The 15,882-nt window shown below is 44.1% G+C and overlaps 1 protein-coding gene across 1 annotated transcript; it reads right to left on the reverse strand.

Annotated features, from left to right (window-relative positions):
- Positions 1-7,256: 7,256 nt before the first annotated feature.
- Positions 7,257-15,659, reverse strand: ythdf1 (YTH N6-methyladenosine RNA binding protein F1). The gene is made up of 6 exons (XM_072681825.1): positions 15,296-15,659; positions 14,476-14,500; positions 13,347-13,426; positions 11,016-12,662; positions 9,313-9,357; positions 7,257-9,149 (listed from the first exon to the last, which is right to left on the reverse strand). The coding sequence occupies exons 1-6, from the start codon at positions 15,320-15,322 to the stop codon at positions 9,123-9,125; spliced, it is 1,851 nt and encodes a 616-aa protein (XP_072537926.1). The 5' UTR covers positions 15,323-15,659; the 3' UTR covers positions 7,257-9,122.
- Positions 15,660-15,882: the final 223 nt, after the last annotated feature.

Genomic DNA, 15,882 nt, shown 5'->3' on the forward strand with positions numbered 1-15,882 from the left:
CTGTCCAATGACGTTGTGTTAGCAGCAGCTCATCAAAGCTGTGGTTAGCTGGCCTCATGTGACTCACGTGCTCACATTGTCGGAAATAACCCAAGGACCACTGAAGCACAGGCCTGCTTTGAACTGGAAGCTGCCGGTGTCACTGTCCACAGCCAACTGATATTTACATGGACATGGACTGAAAGGCTGCCGTCCCATAAAGAAGCACCTGCTCCAAAAATGACACCTTTAAACTCAACTGAAGTTTGCAGCTGAGCACGTGTGCAAAGAAAGAGTATACTGGAGGATAGTTTAACGAACGAGATGAGACAGAGGTGTTTAGCAAAAGGGTGAGGCCATAAGCCCTAAGAATACTTTACCAACTGTTTAACTTGGTGGTGGTAGCATCATGTCCTGGGACTGTTTTGAAGCTGAAACATTGCACAAAGTGGATTGAATAATCTTGACTCCATCAGAATTCTTCAGCATAACCTCAAACCACCATCAGCTAGGCAGCTGAAACTTGGACACAACTGGGTGTTTCAACAGGACAATGACCCAAACATACATCAGAGTTGATTGTGGGAAGATTAATCCTAACATAAAGCTTATGGAATGGTTTTCCCAAAGCCCTGAGCTCAAATATGTGGACTGTGCTTAAAAGCTGGGTACAGAATTGGGTATGACAAATACATACCCCCCAGGACCGATTCAGGGCTAATTTTTGTTTTTTTTTTGTTTTTTGGAGGGGGGGGGGGGGGGTAATTATCCTGGTAACATTGGAATTGTGGCTTGTTGGACAATTTCACATATTTGCTAAATGGTAGGGCCTAGGTTCATCCATTTATTGCTTTTCCTTATTCTTGGATGCAACCATTCAACTTGTGAAAGCGGTTTCAGGAATAATGGCATTTTACTGTGCAGGAACACCTGCAATCAAGGAGCCGTTCTCACAGGAGAAGGTTTTTAGCCATACGGGCGATAAAATTAACCAATCACACAACCCCACACATAGCCGGCCTCCACAAATCGATCTCACGCTCAGACTCAAAACCCAACTTGTACCTGGAAAATCAGAAACAAATCAACCATAGGGTTTTTATGTTGTTGTGGCACTACCGCTGTCTCTGAATCACCCACACACTCCTGATTAGACAAAGAAAAGGAGTTTTCATAGCTTTTTCCAAATTTCAGCACAGCATGTTCTGTCACACTGTAATAAAAAAGTAATCCCAGTCGTTAGCTGACAACAATCAAGCGCAAATTAAACACTGCAAACAGTGTTCTCTGAAATCTCCACCCTGGAGAGTGTTTTGAAAAACCTTCGTTTTCAGACACCTAAAATGCTGTGATCATGTGGCTGGGAGGCCAAAACACAGAGAAATAAGAGGCGAATTTTTTTAAAATATCTGGATACGTGTGAAAGGCAGAAAGGCTTATTACACACTAAGATGTATTACTCTGTAACTACAGGGACTTGTACAAACTGGTGGGGCTATTTTTTGGTTAGAACACTTTTGGCTTGCCTGGCAGGTCATAGGCTTTTTAAGGGGTTAAAATCTACAGTGATTATACGAACTGGAACTATGAATATGGTGCTTGATGTCGGAGACTTTTTGCTGAGTAATTTTGGGAATGTTTTGGACAATTTCCAGTCCATGTAGAGCGTTCTGAGGTAAAATAAACCCCAAAGAAAATGCATGTATTCAGATATAACACCAATTAACCATTCAAAGGTTACACATGCCATTAATATCACACAGGTTCACAGGTGGTTTGTTGTAGAATCTGCAACCCCTAGTTTCCCTTTCACACCAAACCACTCTGAAGGACTCTTTACATCTCAATTACTGATCTACACAGAGAAATACGAGGAATTCCCGTTAAAATAAAGATTCCAAGCTGCAATCTTCAATTCCCGGCCTGACCTTTTCTGGGCTTAACGCAGCAGAGCAGACCCGTGACTGAATGTGAGCCCTGAACGTATAGCTTTGCATGCTTTACCTTTAGTGTAGAAAACAATATGACTCCTTCACATCTGTGCATATGTAAAGCCCCCCTCTCTCTTTCTTTCTCTCTCTTTCTCTCTCTTTCTCAGCTTCCTTCTGTGCTCACTGTGCCTCTTAATGAAGAGGCCCCGGACTGGACTGACCACTCAATGCCCCTTAGACCAGAGGGGCGCCATTGTAATGCAGAGCCAGCTCCTCCCTCTCTGATCCGGGGGAGGACAGGGCCCGGAAAGCTGAGACAAACACACAGAGAGACCCTGCAACAGCAGCGGCACCACCGTTGTAGCACACGGTTTTCAAGGAGCTGGAACTTCACCCTGGACTGGGACGCGGCTAGGCCCTGACTGGGAGGGGGGGGGGGGTGGTATCTCATCAGACCTACGGAGCAGATTAAGGCTAGCACAGTCTTTCAGAGAGTGACCTGCTGCAGCCTGCTGACCAGCATGGTGAGCTGTGGAGCTCAACAGAGAGTTAACCTCAAGGATATGGCATATGTAGGATGAGATTAGGTTGGGGCGGGTTGGGGGGAAGGGGGGAAGGGGGGTATTGGGGTGGTGTTAGGAACCGGCAGGTGCCTGCATGCGCCATTTTAGATGCACAGTGCTGCCTCTGCAGCTTTTTAGCCGTTTTAGCTGATTGCACGTGCTGTGTGTGTGGTCTGCAGTGAACAGTAGTGCGTGCAACTGAGCGCATTTGAGGAGCCCACTCATAAAGCTACTGTGTGTTATCCTCAAAACGAAGAGCTCTGATTGACCTCTGGACCAGCTCCTTTGTGTTATCTTCTGCTGCGGCGACAGAAGAAGGTCTGATGGAGTTTTTTTTTTTTTTCCGGACACAAACACACACACACACACACACACACACACCCAGGCACACACACCCGGCGCTTATGAAGAGATTTCTCCGCTCTGTCACAATGTCAACGTTGCTGGTTTTCAAGGGCATCCTGCTGCTGAGGATTTGCTTAGCGGGTAGTGTGTGTGTGTATGAGTGTGTGTGTGTGTGTGTATGTTGGTGCATGGGGGGGGGGGGAGATGGTGATGACGTCACCGTGTCCCGATGTAATCCGCTCGCGTCGAGGCTCCGCGGCAGATCAGCAGCAGAAGCAGGGCGAGGGAGCGGGCACGCGCAACCCGGCGGCAAGGCCACCGCGCGACGCTAACGCCGCAGGACGATGCGCAGGATGGGGATACGTGGTTATTAATGTATTTATTTCTTTTATTTTCCATTTTCTTTTTTGTCGTTTTCTTTTTTCTTCACTGCGCAGCCGCAGCGCAGAGCTCGTTTTGTTGACGGGCTGCGTGAGGAGCGTCCGCGCCTTTTCGCTGCGATCAGACGTTTTGGATGATGATGATGGTGGTGGTGGTGAAGGTGGAGGGGGGGGGGGGGGGGGGTTGGGGGGTGTTAGGCTGCAGTGGGGAGGGGCGCTGAGGGTTTTTTTTTTTTTTTTTTCTTCTTTCTTCTTTTCCTTTTTTTCTGCTGAAGAACAGCAGCCCGGCTCGAGGATGCTGCTGCTGAGAGGAGAGGAGAGGAGAGAGAGAGAGAGAGAGAGAGAGAGGGAGAGAGAGATCCGGCTTGTTTACCGAGGGATGCGATGCGACTGCGGCAAACCGATGAGAACTGAAAATCGCTTTATTTATACGTTTAGAGACGCGGCTGCCTGGTTTCGGACGCCTGCTGTACCGCGGAGAGCTCGATTTCTCACGATTGAAGGTGAAAACGCGTAACATTGCTCATAGAGAGAGAAAACGAACAGCGAGAATTAGACGTCGCGTGCTGTGAGTGTGTGTATGTGTGTATATGTGTTTTGTATGTTTGGTGTGTGCTGGTATGCTGTGGGGATGTTCAGAGAAACAGCAGTGCCAGCAGTGATGCAGAAGGGGGGGGGGGGGGGAAAGAGGGACAATAGCCGTGGCTTGCTTTGCGTTGGAGCTGCGGGGTTTGTGTGCAGGCTAACGCAAAGCCCATTGCGCATGCGCCGCCGGCCTGCTCTGCTCTCCCACTGAGAGCCTGAGAGCTGAGCCTCTTCTGCGTTTCGACGCTTTTATCCCCGCACTGATAAGCTTTCCGAGACATATTCCTTTCTCCTCTCTTTGTCCTTGTCTTCCATCAGCCTTTCAGCGCTCTCATCGACGCCCCCCCCCCCCCCCCCCCGGGACTCTGCCTCTCTGCGTGTTCACGGCGGACCTTGATTTAATGTCCATACAATTAAGGCACGCGGTGAATGCCAAGAGAGGGTCCTCCAGCTCTGCGGAACCGAGAGACGAAGAGACGGACACGGGCACGGGTTTTGAGGGCGAGGCATGATGGGAATAGTAATGCAGGAGCTGATGAACGAGAGAGAGAGAGAGAGAGAGAGAGAGAGAGAGAGAGAGATACCCTCCTCCCTTTGGAGATAGCTTTGCCTTTCATACATCTGTTCCCACTGCGGTAAAGATGAGCATCAGATGGTTAATGAGCTCTGAACTCGAGTCTCGGTGGGTTAAAGAGATAGAGATTACAGGTTTACAGTCAGTCTCGTCGCTGCCTGATTTTAAACTCGACAGAAAAGTCAGCTCCGTTGGTTTTCCATTGATTTATCTTTTAGATCTTCTGCAGAGGCTAATACGTTTTCCTGAGGCTAAAACGTATCCTGGTGCAATGCCTGTATTAGCAGCCTGATATACTCCTAAAAATCAGTTAGTCGATCACTCTTAGGCAGTTCCTGTAAAAATACAACGGTACTGCTGTAATATGATGACGGTATGCCTAATAGTAATACTATCATTACAGGGACTGTATTCGAGGGATAGTGTTTGGCTTGTGTGCATTTCCCATTCTCGGGCTCAAAGCTTTCAGAACAGGGATTAAGCTTAGAATGGAGCTTCCTCACTGAGTCCAGGACTAGGCTTAATCCCTGACCTTGCAATATGGTCCAAATGTAATTTCTGCAGATCTGAAAGCCAGTAAGATCGAATTGTATATGTTCTTAATCTTCAGACTAATCTCATGCTTCTGATTTCTTTCTGCTTCTTAATAAAACGTTTCCTAAATGACCATGGCTATTAGAGACTACTTCAGTGATCCCTTTTCACTTTCCTTTGTCTCCTTCAGGCCATTGGCTTGTTGGAGAGCATCAGCCCTTCCCTTTGGTCTCAACGACTGAAGCACTTTACCACTCAGAAGAGATGATTTCCGTGTGCTTCTTAAATAGGGCACGGGACTCTCAGTGGGCCCGAGTGCTGAAATGCGCAGAATGGATAGGAAATGGAGGCCTGTGTGCTCAGTGTTGCTGACTTTCAAGTGTTAATGTATTCAGAAGAGTACTAATGGATTTACTAGCTTCGTTGGTTTCCATCCCCTCCGTCAGCCCAGGTTTACCGTGAGCTTAAAAGGCCCATAGCCTACACTTTTAATATTTTTCCTCCAAAATGCTCCAGAAACGGTCATAATTCATTTTAAAGCGACCCTTCCCCCCCAAAATGATCCCTTATGTCGAAACAGGCCGTTTCCGTTAAAATATCTTTTAGACGTTATATAATATAAATGAGCTCTGCTCTGATTGGCTGTCCCGCTGAAGCACCCCGCAGAACTGCGGTATAAATGGGCGGGGCTTAACTGTGGTAGGATAAACAGGCAGAGATATGTAAATAAGCTGGTTCTGGTGACGTCAGAAAACGTTTTTTTGCAGTTTATATGGTCTGCAAGAACCAAAGGAAGTGAACAGTGTTTTTTTTTTTTTAGCTAACTTTACCAATTTAGTACTTTACGTACTACTCAAAACCTATTTATTTTAGTAAGAAAGAGGAAACTCAGTTTTCTAGGGACACCTAACTCACCCAGTAATCTACTGTTGCTACAAAGAGTATGTAAAGTGGGCTGTTTGCTCAAAATCATAATTCTGAATATGATAAATGATCAATAATACAATGTAGAATAAAAAACAAAGTCATTATGAGCAAGAAACCCAGCTAATGATCTCAGACTGAGCAGCACAGGTTAAATAAAGGGGTGCAAGAAGTGTATTCATTTCACCTAAACAGAGAATGTGGCAAATGGTGAAGTGGTCCTGTTGGTATAATCACCATTGCGTAATGCTAAGTGGCTACTCTCAGCTTACCTGTACTATTAGCAATGTAAGACTTTGGGAGCGGCGAGAGGGGTTAGCTTGGTGTTTTTCTTTAGTAAACCCTTTAAAGAGAGCAAATGCAGCTTATTGGCAAAAATATGTCTGGCATCTGTGGTTAACTTTATTAGGTCTGTGCTGAAGGCTAACATAGTTAAACATAGTCTAAGTCACCCACGTTTTTCATTTTGCTGTTTAGACTAAAGAAACGAATTCTCTACTACAAACATGTCTTGGCCAATCACCTTCAATCTACTGAGCTATAGAAATAGTGTAGATTTGCATTTCCAGAACTCTATTGCTTTGAGGTCATAATGAGATATATTAACCTCATCCTGCCTTCCTGACATATAAATCTCAGAAGAACCGACTGCAGTGCAAAAACATGATGGACGTTGCTAAACCCAAGCCAATCTGTGGCCTAGCATGGAATCACTGTATGGCATGTAAGGAGTCTATTATTATTATTATCTCCATTACAAGTTAACAACAGCAAATATCCCACATATCTCCCTGTTCACATGCCAGTATCTGTATAATAAGTGGTTTTAATTATATTATATATATTATTATATATATTTTAATATTATATTACATAATTACTTTTTAAATCACTTACATATGAGGACATGACACAGTGGGCGCATCAATTGCATACTAATTTCTAATACTAACTAGTAAAAACCCATCTGGAACAATTATTAACAAAAAAAAAAAAAAAAAAAAAAAGATGGCTAATGTAAGTACAGCAGCAACATTCAGGAGAACTTGCAGATGCGTATGTTGGCAAAGCAGCACATCACTTCCTGGTAGTAAGAAAAATGTTAGTACATTAATATGTGTGTGCAAATCAGCCAAACCCGCACTATTAATATTAGTACGTAGCCCCACAAGAAGAGAGAGTTGCAATGCTCATAAACATACCATTTCCCTTACTGGCACAAGTATTTCCAGCCTGATTGGACAGCTGCTCTGGTCCAACATAATATTGCTGCAAATCTGATTTCACATTTTAGATTGTGATGGTTAAGCAGGAGGGAATGTGTGGAGAGGGGTTTTTATGCAGGTTGAGGTCGGACCACACAGCTAATGTAACTTACGCAAAATAAAAAGGACAATAGAAGTCCTACATAAGACTTCAAATCAAGGCCCTTGAACACCAGTTACAACATATAGTATTATTTTAATAATGACCATGATCAAATCTAAGAACGTGATAGATAGTGACCTTCCATACAATGCATATTCATTTCAGGGGTGACTTAAACGTTTGCCTTGTAATTTTTTTTAGTATTTCATATATTCTCATGAATAATTTGTTATATGATTATATAAATCTGAATCCCTCACAAGATACACACCCTCTCTTTCACGCACAAACACACACACGCACGCACACAAAACAGCAAGCAGGTCCTAAAAAAAAAAATATTAAAAAGGAAAAAAAAAAAGAAAAAAAAAAAAGAAAGAAAAATCACGCACAGAAACCATATACTCTTTTTTGTCTTGTTTTTTTCTTCTTACTTTTAACAGTAAATCAGTAACATTAATTTTTCAGGTTACACATTTGAGGCGTTCTCCGTTATTATATGCTCCTACGTTAAAGCTTAGCATTATACTGAGGACAAGGGGAAAGAAAGGATCAATAAACTGAGTTCTGTTAAGAAAAGGACAAAAAAACAAAACCAAAAAAACAAACAAACAAACAAAAAAAAAACACAAACAAAAAACATAATATACGGGAAGTGATGCACCTAAACCGATTTCAAAAAAGCAGTGAATGCTACATTTCTCTCAAATTGGCTTAAACAAAGAAACAGCGACCTCTGCTGGGCATCAGTGGAACAGTACAAAGTTACAATGCTGCTTCTCAAAACAATAAGCAGAGTAGAACAGAATCATAGCACTTGGCTCAGAACCATAACTCAAACTGTAACTGTTTTTTTTTTTTTTCTTCAGTCCAGCCAGTGATGATGTTGACTTCCCTTGGGTAGAGGGTGCATGGGACGTCTTTTCCCTGATTATGCTGTTGAGGTATAGTACAGCAATTATTTAACGGTTTTGATGACGCTATAGCTTTAAAATGTTAAGGCTCCAAGCAGAAAAAGAGAGAAAGAAAGAAATAACAGGAAAAAAAACAGGAAAAAAATCAAAAGCGTTGTGACCGAAGTGACGCGCCACAAAAAAAAAGGAAAAAAAAAAAAGAAGTTATAAGCTAAGTGTTACATAATTCAAAAATATAGTTTTCTTTTACATCAACATTATCTTTTTCAAGACACATTTCATTGTCCCTTATACGCAGTTGTACATATACTCCCCAGACCTTCCACAGTCAACCCCTTTGAAATCCCCACACCAACAACAAGGATGTACAGAACGTCATCTCGATTGTACGAATTCAAACTGGCCAACTACAGTTACTGATGCTGGGGGAGCAGCCCTGGTGGTTCTGGATGGTTCTTCCTTCTTCTGATTCTTCTTCTTCTCCCTTCCACCTAACCAACTACCACAATGTCATCACATCCTCTCAAACACTCACAAAACATATAATCACAGGCTTTTAACACTCACTCAAGTCACCTTGACGACTCTCACTGCCAGCGTTGAGAGGGAGCAGGGAAGAAGGGGGCGGGACCAAAGCAAAGTTAAATGGTAGGTGGGGGGGGGAGTGAAACAAATTAAACAAACGAAAGAAAGTGTGCAGACAACTGTTGGTCAAAGTCAGGCATGAAAGGAAGGAGGGAAGTACGTGAAAACCCAACCGAATGACAGAAAAGAAGAGACAAAGAAGACCACGTGTGCCGTTAATCAACTTCATCCTCCACGGAGCCGGAGCCGGAGCCGGAGCCAGGAGAGCAGAGGCTTGAGTTCGACGCTGGCCCAAGTCACCAGAATTAAATAGAGAAAACAAAAACGACTGTTCATTTTTTTTTCCTTTTTAAATTTTGTCTTGTGTCCTCTTTTTAAATTTCATTTTCAAATGGTCAGTCCTAAAACAACCGTTGATCAAGCTATGGGGGTGCAGTCTTCTATTGTTTACTTCGATTTTGGCGTTCCTGGAAGAAGGCAGACAAGATGAAGGATGGTCAAGGTGATGCAAGCTACATGCGTACATGCGTCTACTACATTGACAAAACATATCTGTATTCTGCACACACAGACTCACAACACCCCCCACCCTCCCGCACACTCAACCATCCCAACCCCTCAGTCTTTTACCTGATCCAGTCGGGATCGATTCTGGATTGGAGCAGGTTCATAGTTCTGCCAAGGTAGAAAAAGAGAGGAACAGTGATTAGCATTCCTCACAACACACTTAAGTCCACCCAAGGAAAGAAAAACCTTAGTCATTTGTAAATAACACATTACAGTGGAACAGACATTAAGTGCTGTTAAAACCATAATCATATTTTATAGCATGAAACTTGCGTTAGTAAGTGATGGCAAGATAAGGGCCTTGACTGATCACTACAATGCTTGTATTTGATCACTCCTGTTTTTAATCTATAAACTCAAGCATAAAACAAAACATGAACAGAAAACTGTAGACTCCCTTATTCTGATCAGCCTTCATTAGGATTAGCATTTAAAAGGAAAAACCCACCACAATGCCAAGGATGAACCATTCTAGAAAGCTGTACATAAAGCTAACTGTAAATAGCTGTAATTTCAGTGAAATGGTACACCATGAGTTAAAAGCAGCGACTTTCATTTCTGCAGCACTAACAACCCCAAAAGCAGAAAGACAGAGTAAGACCATCAGTCATCTCTTGCAAACAAGCTGCAATGTCACAGGGTCCAGGTACACAGTGCCCTACTACAGGCATCAAAACACTTAAGTGATGTAACCGAAACGCCTTGGTTTAGGCTTTAATCAAAATGAAAAATGAGCCAAGCAAAGAACTTCCATACACTGGCCACTGCTTGTTATTTCAAGAGCGCTCAAACATTTTGGCCTGATGAGAAACTTATATACTGCTGATCAGAACTGCTCCCCCAATGTGATTTACTCAAAGAAGTTATTCCATCGATTCAGCAAGTGGTTAATTTTGCAGTGCCAGTTAACCGTTGAGGTTTGGAGCAATGGTTAGATTCTATGATAGGGTCCAACAATTCCCTATTTACAATTTAACAATTCCTAATTAATGGGGCAACTAACTGAGGAGTTGAATCAGGTGATTTTGTGAATGGAAATTACAGAACTGCGAGGGACTAAAGCCCCGTGACAACTGATCTACAGCCTCTAAAATGGGAAATATGGGCTGGAGAAGATATCCAATTCTTTGCGTCTCTACATATTTGCTGATGCCAAATTAGAAATATCAGAATAAAAAACAAACAAACAAACAAAAAAAACATGGTTGGCAATACGGTTATGATTCTGATGGGATTATGAATCCCTATTGCAGATTGATGTGTTGCTCATAAGCATAAATTATAACAAGCAAATATGCTACCAAAAAAGGAATGCATGCACACTTGTAAGGACTCTAAATGTAACACACATAGTGACCGTGATCTAGGAGTTAGACACCAAGCACTGTGACAAATATTAGCTGCATTTTATTAGTTATGCCATTTAAAAGCAAACGCATCAAGGGCTCGTTGCCCAGAAACGGATTAGGCCTAGTCCTAGACTAAATTCTACTTTCATTAGAGAAGCACCATTCAGAATGCTCTGTATACCTCTTAAAAGCTTGTCTGGGAATTTGGGACTAAAGCTTGTAACACCACCAGCATATTCAATGTCATATGTCACACTCCCTTAATTTAGTCACCATAGTACTATTAGCAACAACATGAACATGCCATTTTCTTTAATTAAAAAAAGCTGTTACACAATGCGACTGTATTGTACAGCTATAATGGACACTCATTCAGAGCAGAGATGAAAACAGGAGCTGATTAAACAAGCGAATTACCTTTCTCACCACCTCCTCTTCCTCCTGCCGTTTCTCATAGTGTGAGAAGTCGTCGAAGATGGAGGTGGTATGTTTGTAGGTGGCGATGATCTTCAGCACCTGCTTGGCCTTCTCCAAAGGCACCTCCTGTGTGTCACGTGAGTTGGTCACCGGCTTGTTGTCGTTGTTCTCCAGCCGGATGTGCCTGAGCTGACTGTTGGGCACGTCCTTTACAAATAGCCAGTCCACGTCAAACTTGCCCTTCCACTTGTCCTGCGCCCAGACGCCAGCACTGGTACCGTAGTCCACGGGCGAGCGCATCTCGGCCACGCCACAGAAGTGCCCGCTGCCGTTGACGCTGAACAACAGGTAGACGGGGCCCTTGCCATTGATGGCCCGGAAAGCCGCGTCCAGACGCTTGTTGCCATGCTCCGTACTGCACCAGATCGAGTACTTGATGGAGCGATGAATGTCGTCCTCAGAGTAGCTCTTGATGATGAACACACGGCCATTCTTTAAGTTCCAGTCAAAGTCCTTGGGATTGTAGCTATGCGCCGCACGCAGCTTCTCCAGGACCGGGTGCGACTCAACTGCGTTAGAGCCTGGAGGTCCGCCTCCACCTCCATTTCCCACACCCCCACCACTGGAGGAGCCACTGCTGTCCACACTACCGCCTCCGCCATAGCCTGGATTGCGGTTGCGTGGTGCAACCCACCGGGTTTGAGGGGGTGGAGCTGGGGCGTGATTCTGGTAAGGCTGAGGAGGAGGTGGGCCTGACATGGCCATTTGCTGAGCAAGCGACTGGGCGGAGGGCATGGGCGGCTGAGGAGGTGGTGGGAGCCCATGGGGGTGAGGGGGCAGATGGCCGTGGGAGAGAGGCGGCTGCTGCTGCTGGTGGTGGTGGTGGTGCTGGGGAGGCAATGGTGAGGCCACTTTGGTCACAGGCCCCTTGTTGTCCCAGGTGCCAATGTCCATGTTGTGTTTGATGGGTGGTGGCGGTAGAGCGCCCCCAGGCATAGGCATCCCAGGTTTGGTTTTGACCTTCAGTTGCTGAGGTTTCGCTGGTTTACTCGCGATTGCTGCCCAGGATGTGGGCTTGGGGGGTGGCATACCTATAGGGGTTCCACCATTACCTGTGGCTACTGCTGCTGCCACTGCCCCACCGCCAATCACTGAGCCCACGGTCTTGACACCTGAGCCACCGCCTGTGACGTCACCGCCAATCTTTAACCCAACCATGCCCTGTTCCAGACTGTTCATGCCTGGCGCCTTGCTCAGGGTGTCACTGTGAAAGCCTGTCTGCCCATCCGGCACCAACGTACCACCAAGAGAGCTGGGTGGGTAACTGTAGCTGCCCCCGTAAGCAGAACTCTGAGTTTGCTGACCCTGAGAGCCGCTGGTGCCCCAGGCTGAGAAAGCAGGGTTTTCTGGGAAAAAGTTAAAGCGGTGGGGGTAGATGCTACTGCCCAAACCTCCCGGCTGTCCAAACACAGTGTCATGCATGAAATGATGGTCTCCATTGCTGAGGGGGGCATAGGGAGTGAGATAGGGAATCGGAGGATCACCGCCAGTTGACCAGGGAGCCTCGCTAAGGGGGTAGGGGAACCCAATGGATGGCGCATAGTAGCTGGAAAGGTAGGGGTCAGTCATGGATTGGTAGCTGTTGTTCTGCAACACACAATTTTGGAAATTTGTAATTTTGTAATAAAATCAGAACAATAAACATGTTTTCCTTCGAACATAAAAGGATGTGATCATATCTTTTCAGCCTTTAAACAGTCACAAACGTAGCAGACAATTAGTCTTGGGTCACAATTATTTTACACAGTTGAAATCGAAATTATGATGCACCAATTAGCGAATTGAGAGTCATATACATTTGTGTACAATGTTGATAAATTGGAGAAAACACTGGAATGTAAGACAAATTCCTTGTATGTGTAACATACTTGGTGAAATAAAGAGATTCTGATTCTAATCCTTAAATGTGAGCAATGTGACTCAACTTTAGAGAGTTAATATTAATAAAATGCAGAAATAGGCCTACAAGCACAGTAGCCCAGCACTGCCTAAACTGTTCTGCTCTTCTAAAATATCAATCAAATTTAAACATCTGTCATTTTTTTTTCACATTAAACATCTTTGTTGATAATAATGATTCCAGCATCACTGTGCATCCCTACAGCTAATTGTGGCCAAAAAACAAGACACTCTAAAAGAGAAGGAATATTACTTCAGACATAGAAATCTAGACAAATATGACACATTCAATGATTTTCCTATGTAAAACAATTGTCACTTTTGTCTTTTGGTACAAAAACACAAACAAATCCACAAAGAGAATTTTCTCACCGGATTAGATTGGCCAGTGAGGTAAGTTTCAAAGTCATTGTCATGGACCGTTTCCTTTTGGTGAAGTGAGCCGTTTTGCACTAAAAGAGAAAAAACAAAAATGAACTCAGCTGTAATAAAAAAAAAATACAATTGATTATGTTTTCCTAATTTAGTCATTTAACCAAGTAGTTAAACTCTTTTGCACTGAAACATATGCTACTTATTCACTATATTACACTGACAATACGGTGTCAATTAATGAATAGGGACAATGTTCCTTTATACCCTAATAACACACAACAAAACAGAGATTGAACCCTCAGATTCTAGCTCTGCTTTACCAATGTGCTTCTTGCAGCTGAGGAACATTTTAATACACAAAGTATAAGCAGCAGCTGATCTGACCCATATAGCCAGCTCATTCACTCAAAAGAGGAACTGCAGAGGTTAAGTCATTATTTACCTGGAAATGAATCATCTGAAAATCTGACATCGTGATCATGTGTTCAACACTTCATTCATATCTTAGTGAATCACTCAGGACAAGTCAGACAGCGAGCACCACAGGGAGACGCATTTAAATGGCGTTACTGTTTGGGATTGGGCAAGAGTATTGTGTATGAGCCATAAATGTGTCACTATGTAAGATGTAAGATACTGTTTCTTTTTAATAAAGACATTTGTTTGTCACATTCAGGTATGAAAGCTACCAAAAATGCCTCGCCAATGTCCTGTAAAACCAATGAACGCTACATCAATCAATCAATCACTCCAGTGTTAAAATGTCATACTTACGATGATCATACAAGACGGTAATTGTTATTCCAGGAAAGGTTCAGACTGATGAGCTACTACCACATAAACAGCTTGAAATTTCACAACGCTTTCGCTACGGTTACCGAGAAAGAACACGGACACGCACTCCCGTTAGGCCACTGCAATGAAAATCGACTCCCCTCCCCGCACACACACACACACGGACACACACATACAGATGTACGTGACTACTAAGAGATGGAAACGACCAGTCCCCCTGTACAACCTCTTTCCAATCTTCATTTACCTTTACTAGACTGACAGCCCAATTTCCTGACTTGCATGAGCCTGAAAATACGAGGCACCGCTACGGTTAGCCGTGCTAGCTTACCTTTAGCATCTTGTCCTTTTGACGTCTTCAGATTCCGTTGGCGCAGATAATACAGGACATATGGAGGGAAACAAGTTACACATTTTATTAACACCACAGTTTTTAGAAACACTAGCTAGCTACAGAGAGTATTTTACCAAATATTAGACACATAGCTAGCTAGCTAGCTACGTTTCTGCTTTCCTTTGCAGGTCGGCCTGGTCTTTTAGGGTTAACTTATCTAGCGTTCATCGTTAAACAAAAAAAAAAAAAACGTCAAATGTAGTTACAAACTTAGCCAAACTGACATTTATTCGTACTGCCAATTAACATTCATCCCAAAGAAAAAAAATAATAACCTAGCAGTTGCAATGCTACGCACCCTGGTGTTAATTTCCCTGGTAAACCTGGTTTACTTAAAGGTTTACTACTAGCTAGCTTACATAAGCCAGCTAGCTATAGCTAAAGAAGGCTGCTAGCTAGCTAACTGGCTAAGTTCGTTCAGTGTAAATGAAGTTCGGTCCAGTTGTTTTACACCTAAACCGCCAAGTACGTGACTGGAACGTGTCTGTAGCTAACTAGACATTTTCAGCGCGTATTTAGCTGGAAATATTGCCACAAGCAGCTACATGTAATCGTGTGACTAAAGCAGCAAAGAAGCTACAGTGCCAGGCTGCCCGTCTGCAGTAGCCGCTGGCTAACGTTAGCTAGCAACAGCGGAGTGGACGCGGAGCGCCCGTTTCTAGCAGCTCGAGCCGAGGCCTCAGTTGCGTTTAGAGCCGGGAAGCGGGCGCGTATAACCACACATTCCTCCGGCAAACGTAGCAGCAGAAAGGCCTACCTGAGGATCAATACTGGTGGTAGACATAATTCATCAACAGAGCCCCTGTAATTGCCAAGAGTCTCGAAAACTGTCGGCTTGTTAAGCGTATTTCCAAAGACCGTGTTTCCTTCTTCGGTCTCTTTTGCAGGCTGCTATTTTTTCCTCACGGCGCGATCCTCAGCAACTTCCACGGCGAGATTATGCCAATCCCGATACTGGAATACACCACAATGTGGGCCGCGCGTATTTCTGCGCTTACTACAAGGTCCGGTGTTTTAGATTTAGTCCAATTCCGATCCGCGGCGTGCTCTTTTGGAGGTTTTTCCTACTCCTCGCAGCCTTCAGTTTATTGTGCAGCCCAGTTCACTTCCCCCCTGCTCCATCCGGGATCTGCGCTCAGCGGACTGACGTCACGGAGACCGGGTGGCCACGCGGCCTGTCTGTCTGTTTTTCTGGACTTGACTCTGCGGTCTGTGTAGCTCTTTTAACTTCGCGATCATTTCAGATATATAGGACGGATATTAGTACAGTGTAGTGTCGTCGATAATATTAAAAAAAAATAGCAGCGTTGGTTTTCTTCACCCGCATCAGGTAGGATTAAGGAT

The sequence above is a fragment of the Salminus brasiliensis genome, chromosome 6, assembly GCF_030463535.1.
Source record: "Salminus brasiliensis chromosome 6, fSalBra1.hap2, whole genome shotgun sequence".
In the NCBI taxonomy this organism is placed as follows: Eukaryota; Metazoa; Chordata; class Actinopteri; order Characiformes; family Bryconidae; genus Salminus; species Salminus brasiliensis.

Bases quoted from the DNA above. Each gene is read 5' to 3' on its own strand.
- ythdf1 (XM_072681825.1), bottom strand. From the start codon at position 15,322: ATGTCTACCACCAGTATTGATCCTCAG. The intron at 14,501-15,295 runs GTAGGCCTTTCT...CGGAATCTGAAG, and splicing joins CCACCAGTATTGATCCTCAG to ACGTCAAAAGGACAAGATGC. The intron at 9,358-11,015 runs GTAATTCGCTTG...CTACCTTGGCAG, and splicing joins AAGAGGAGGTGGTGAGAAAG to AACTATGAACCTGCTCCAAT.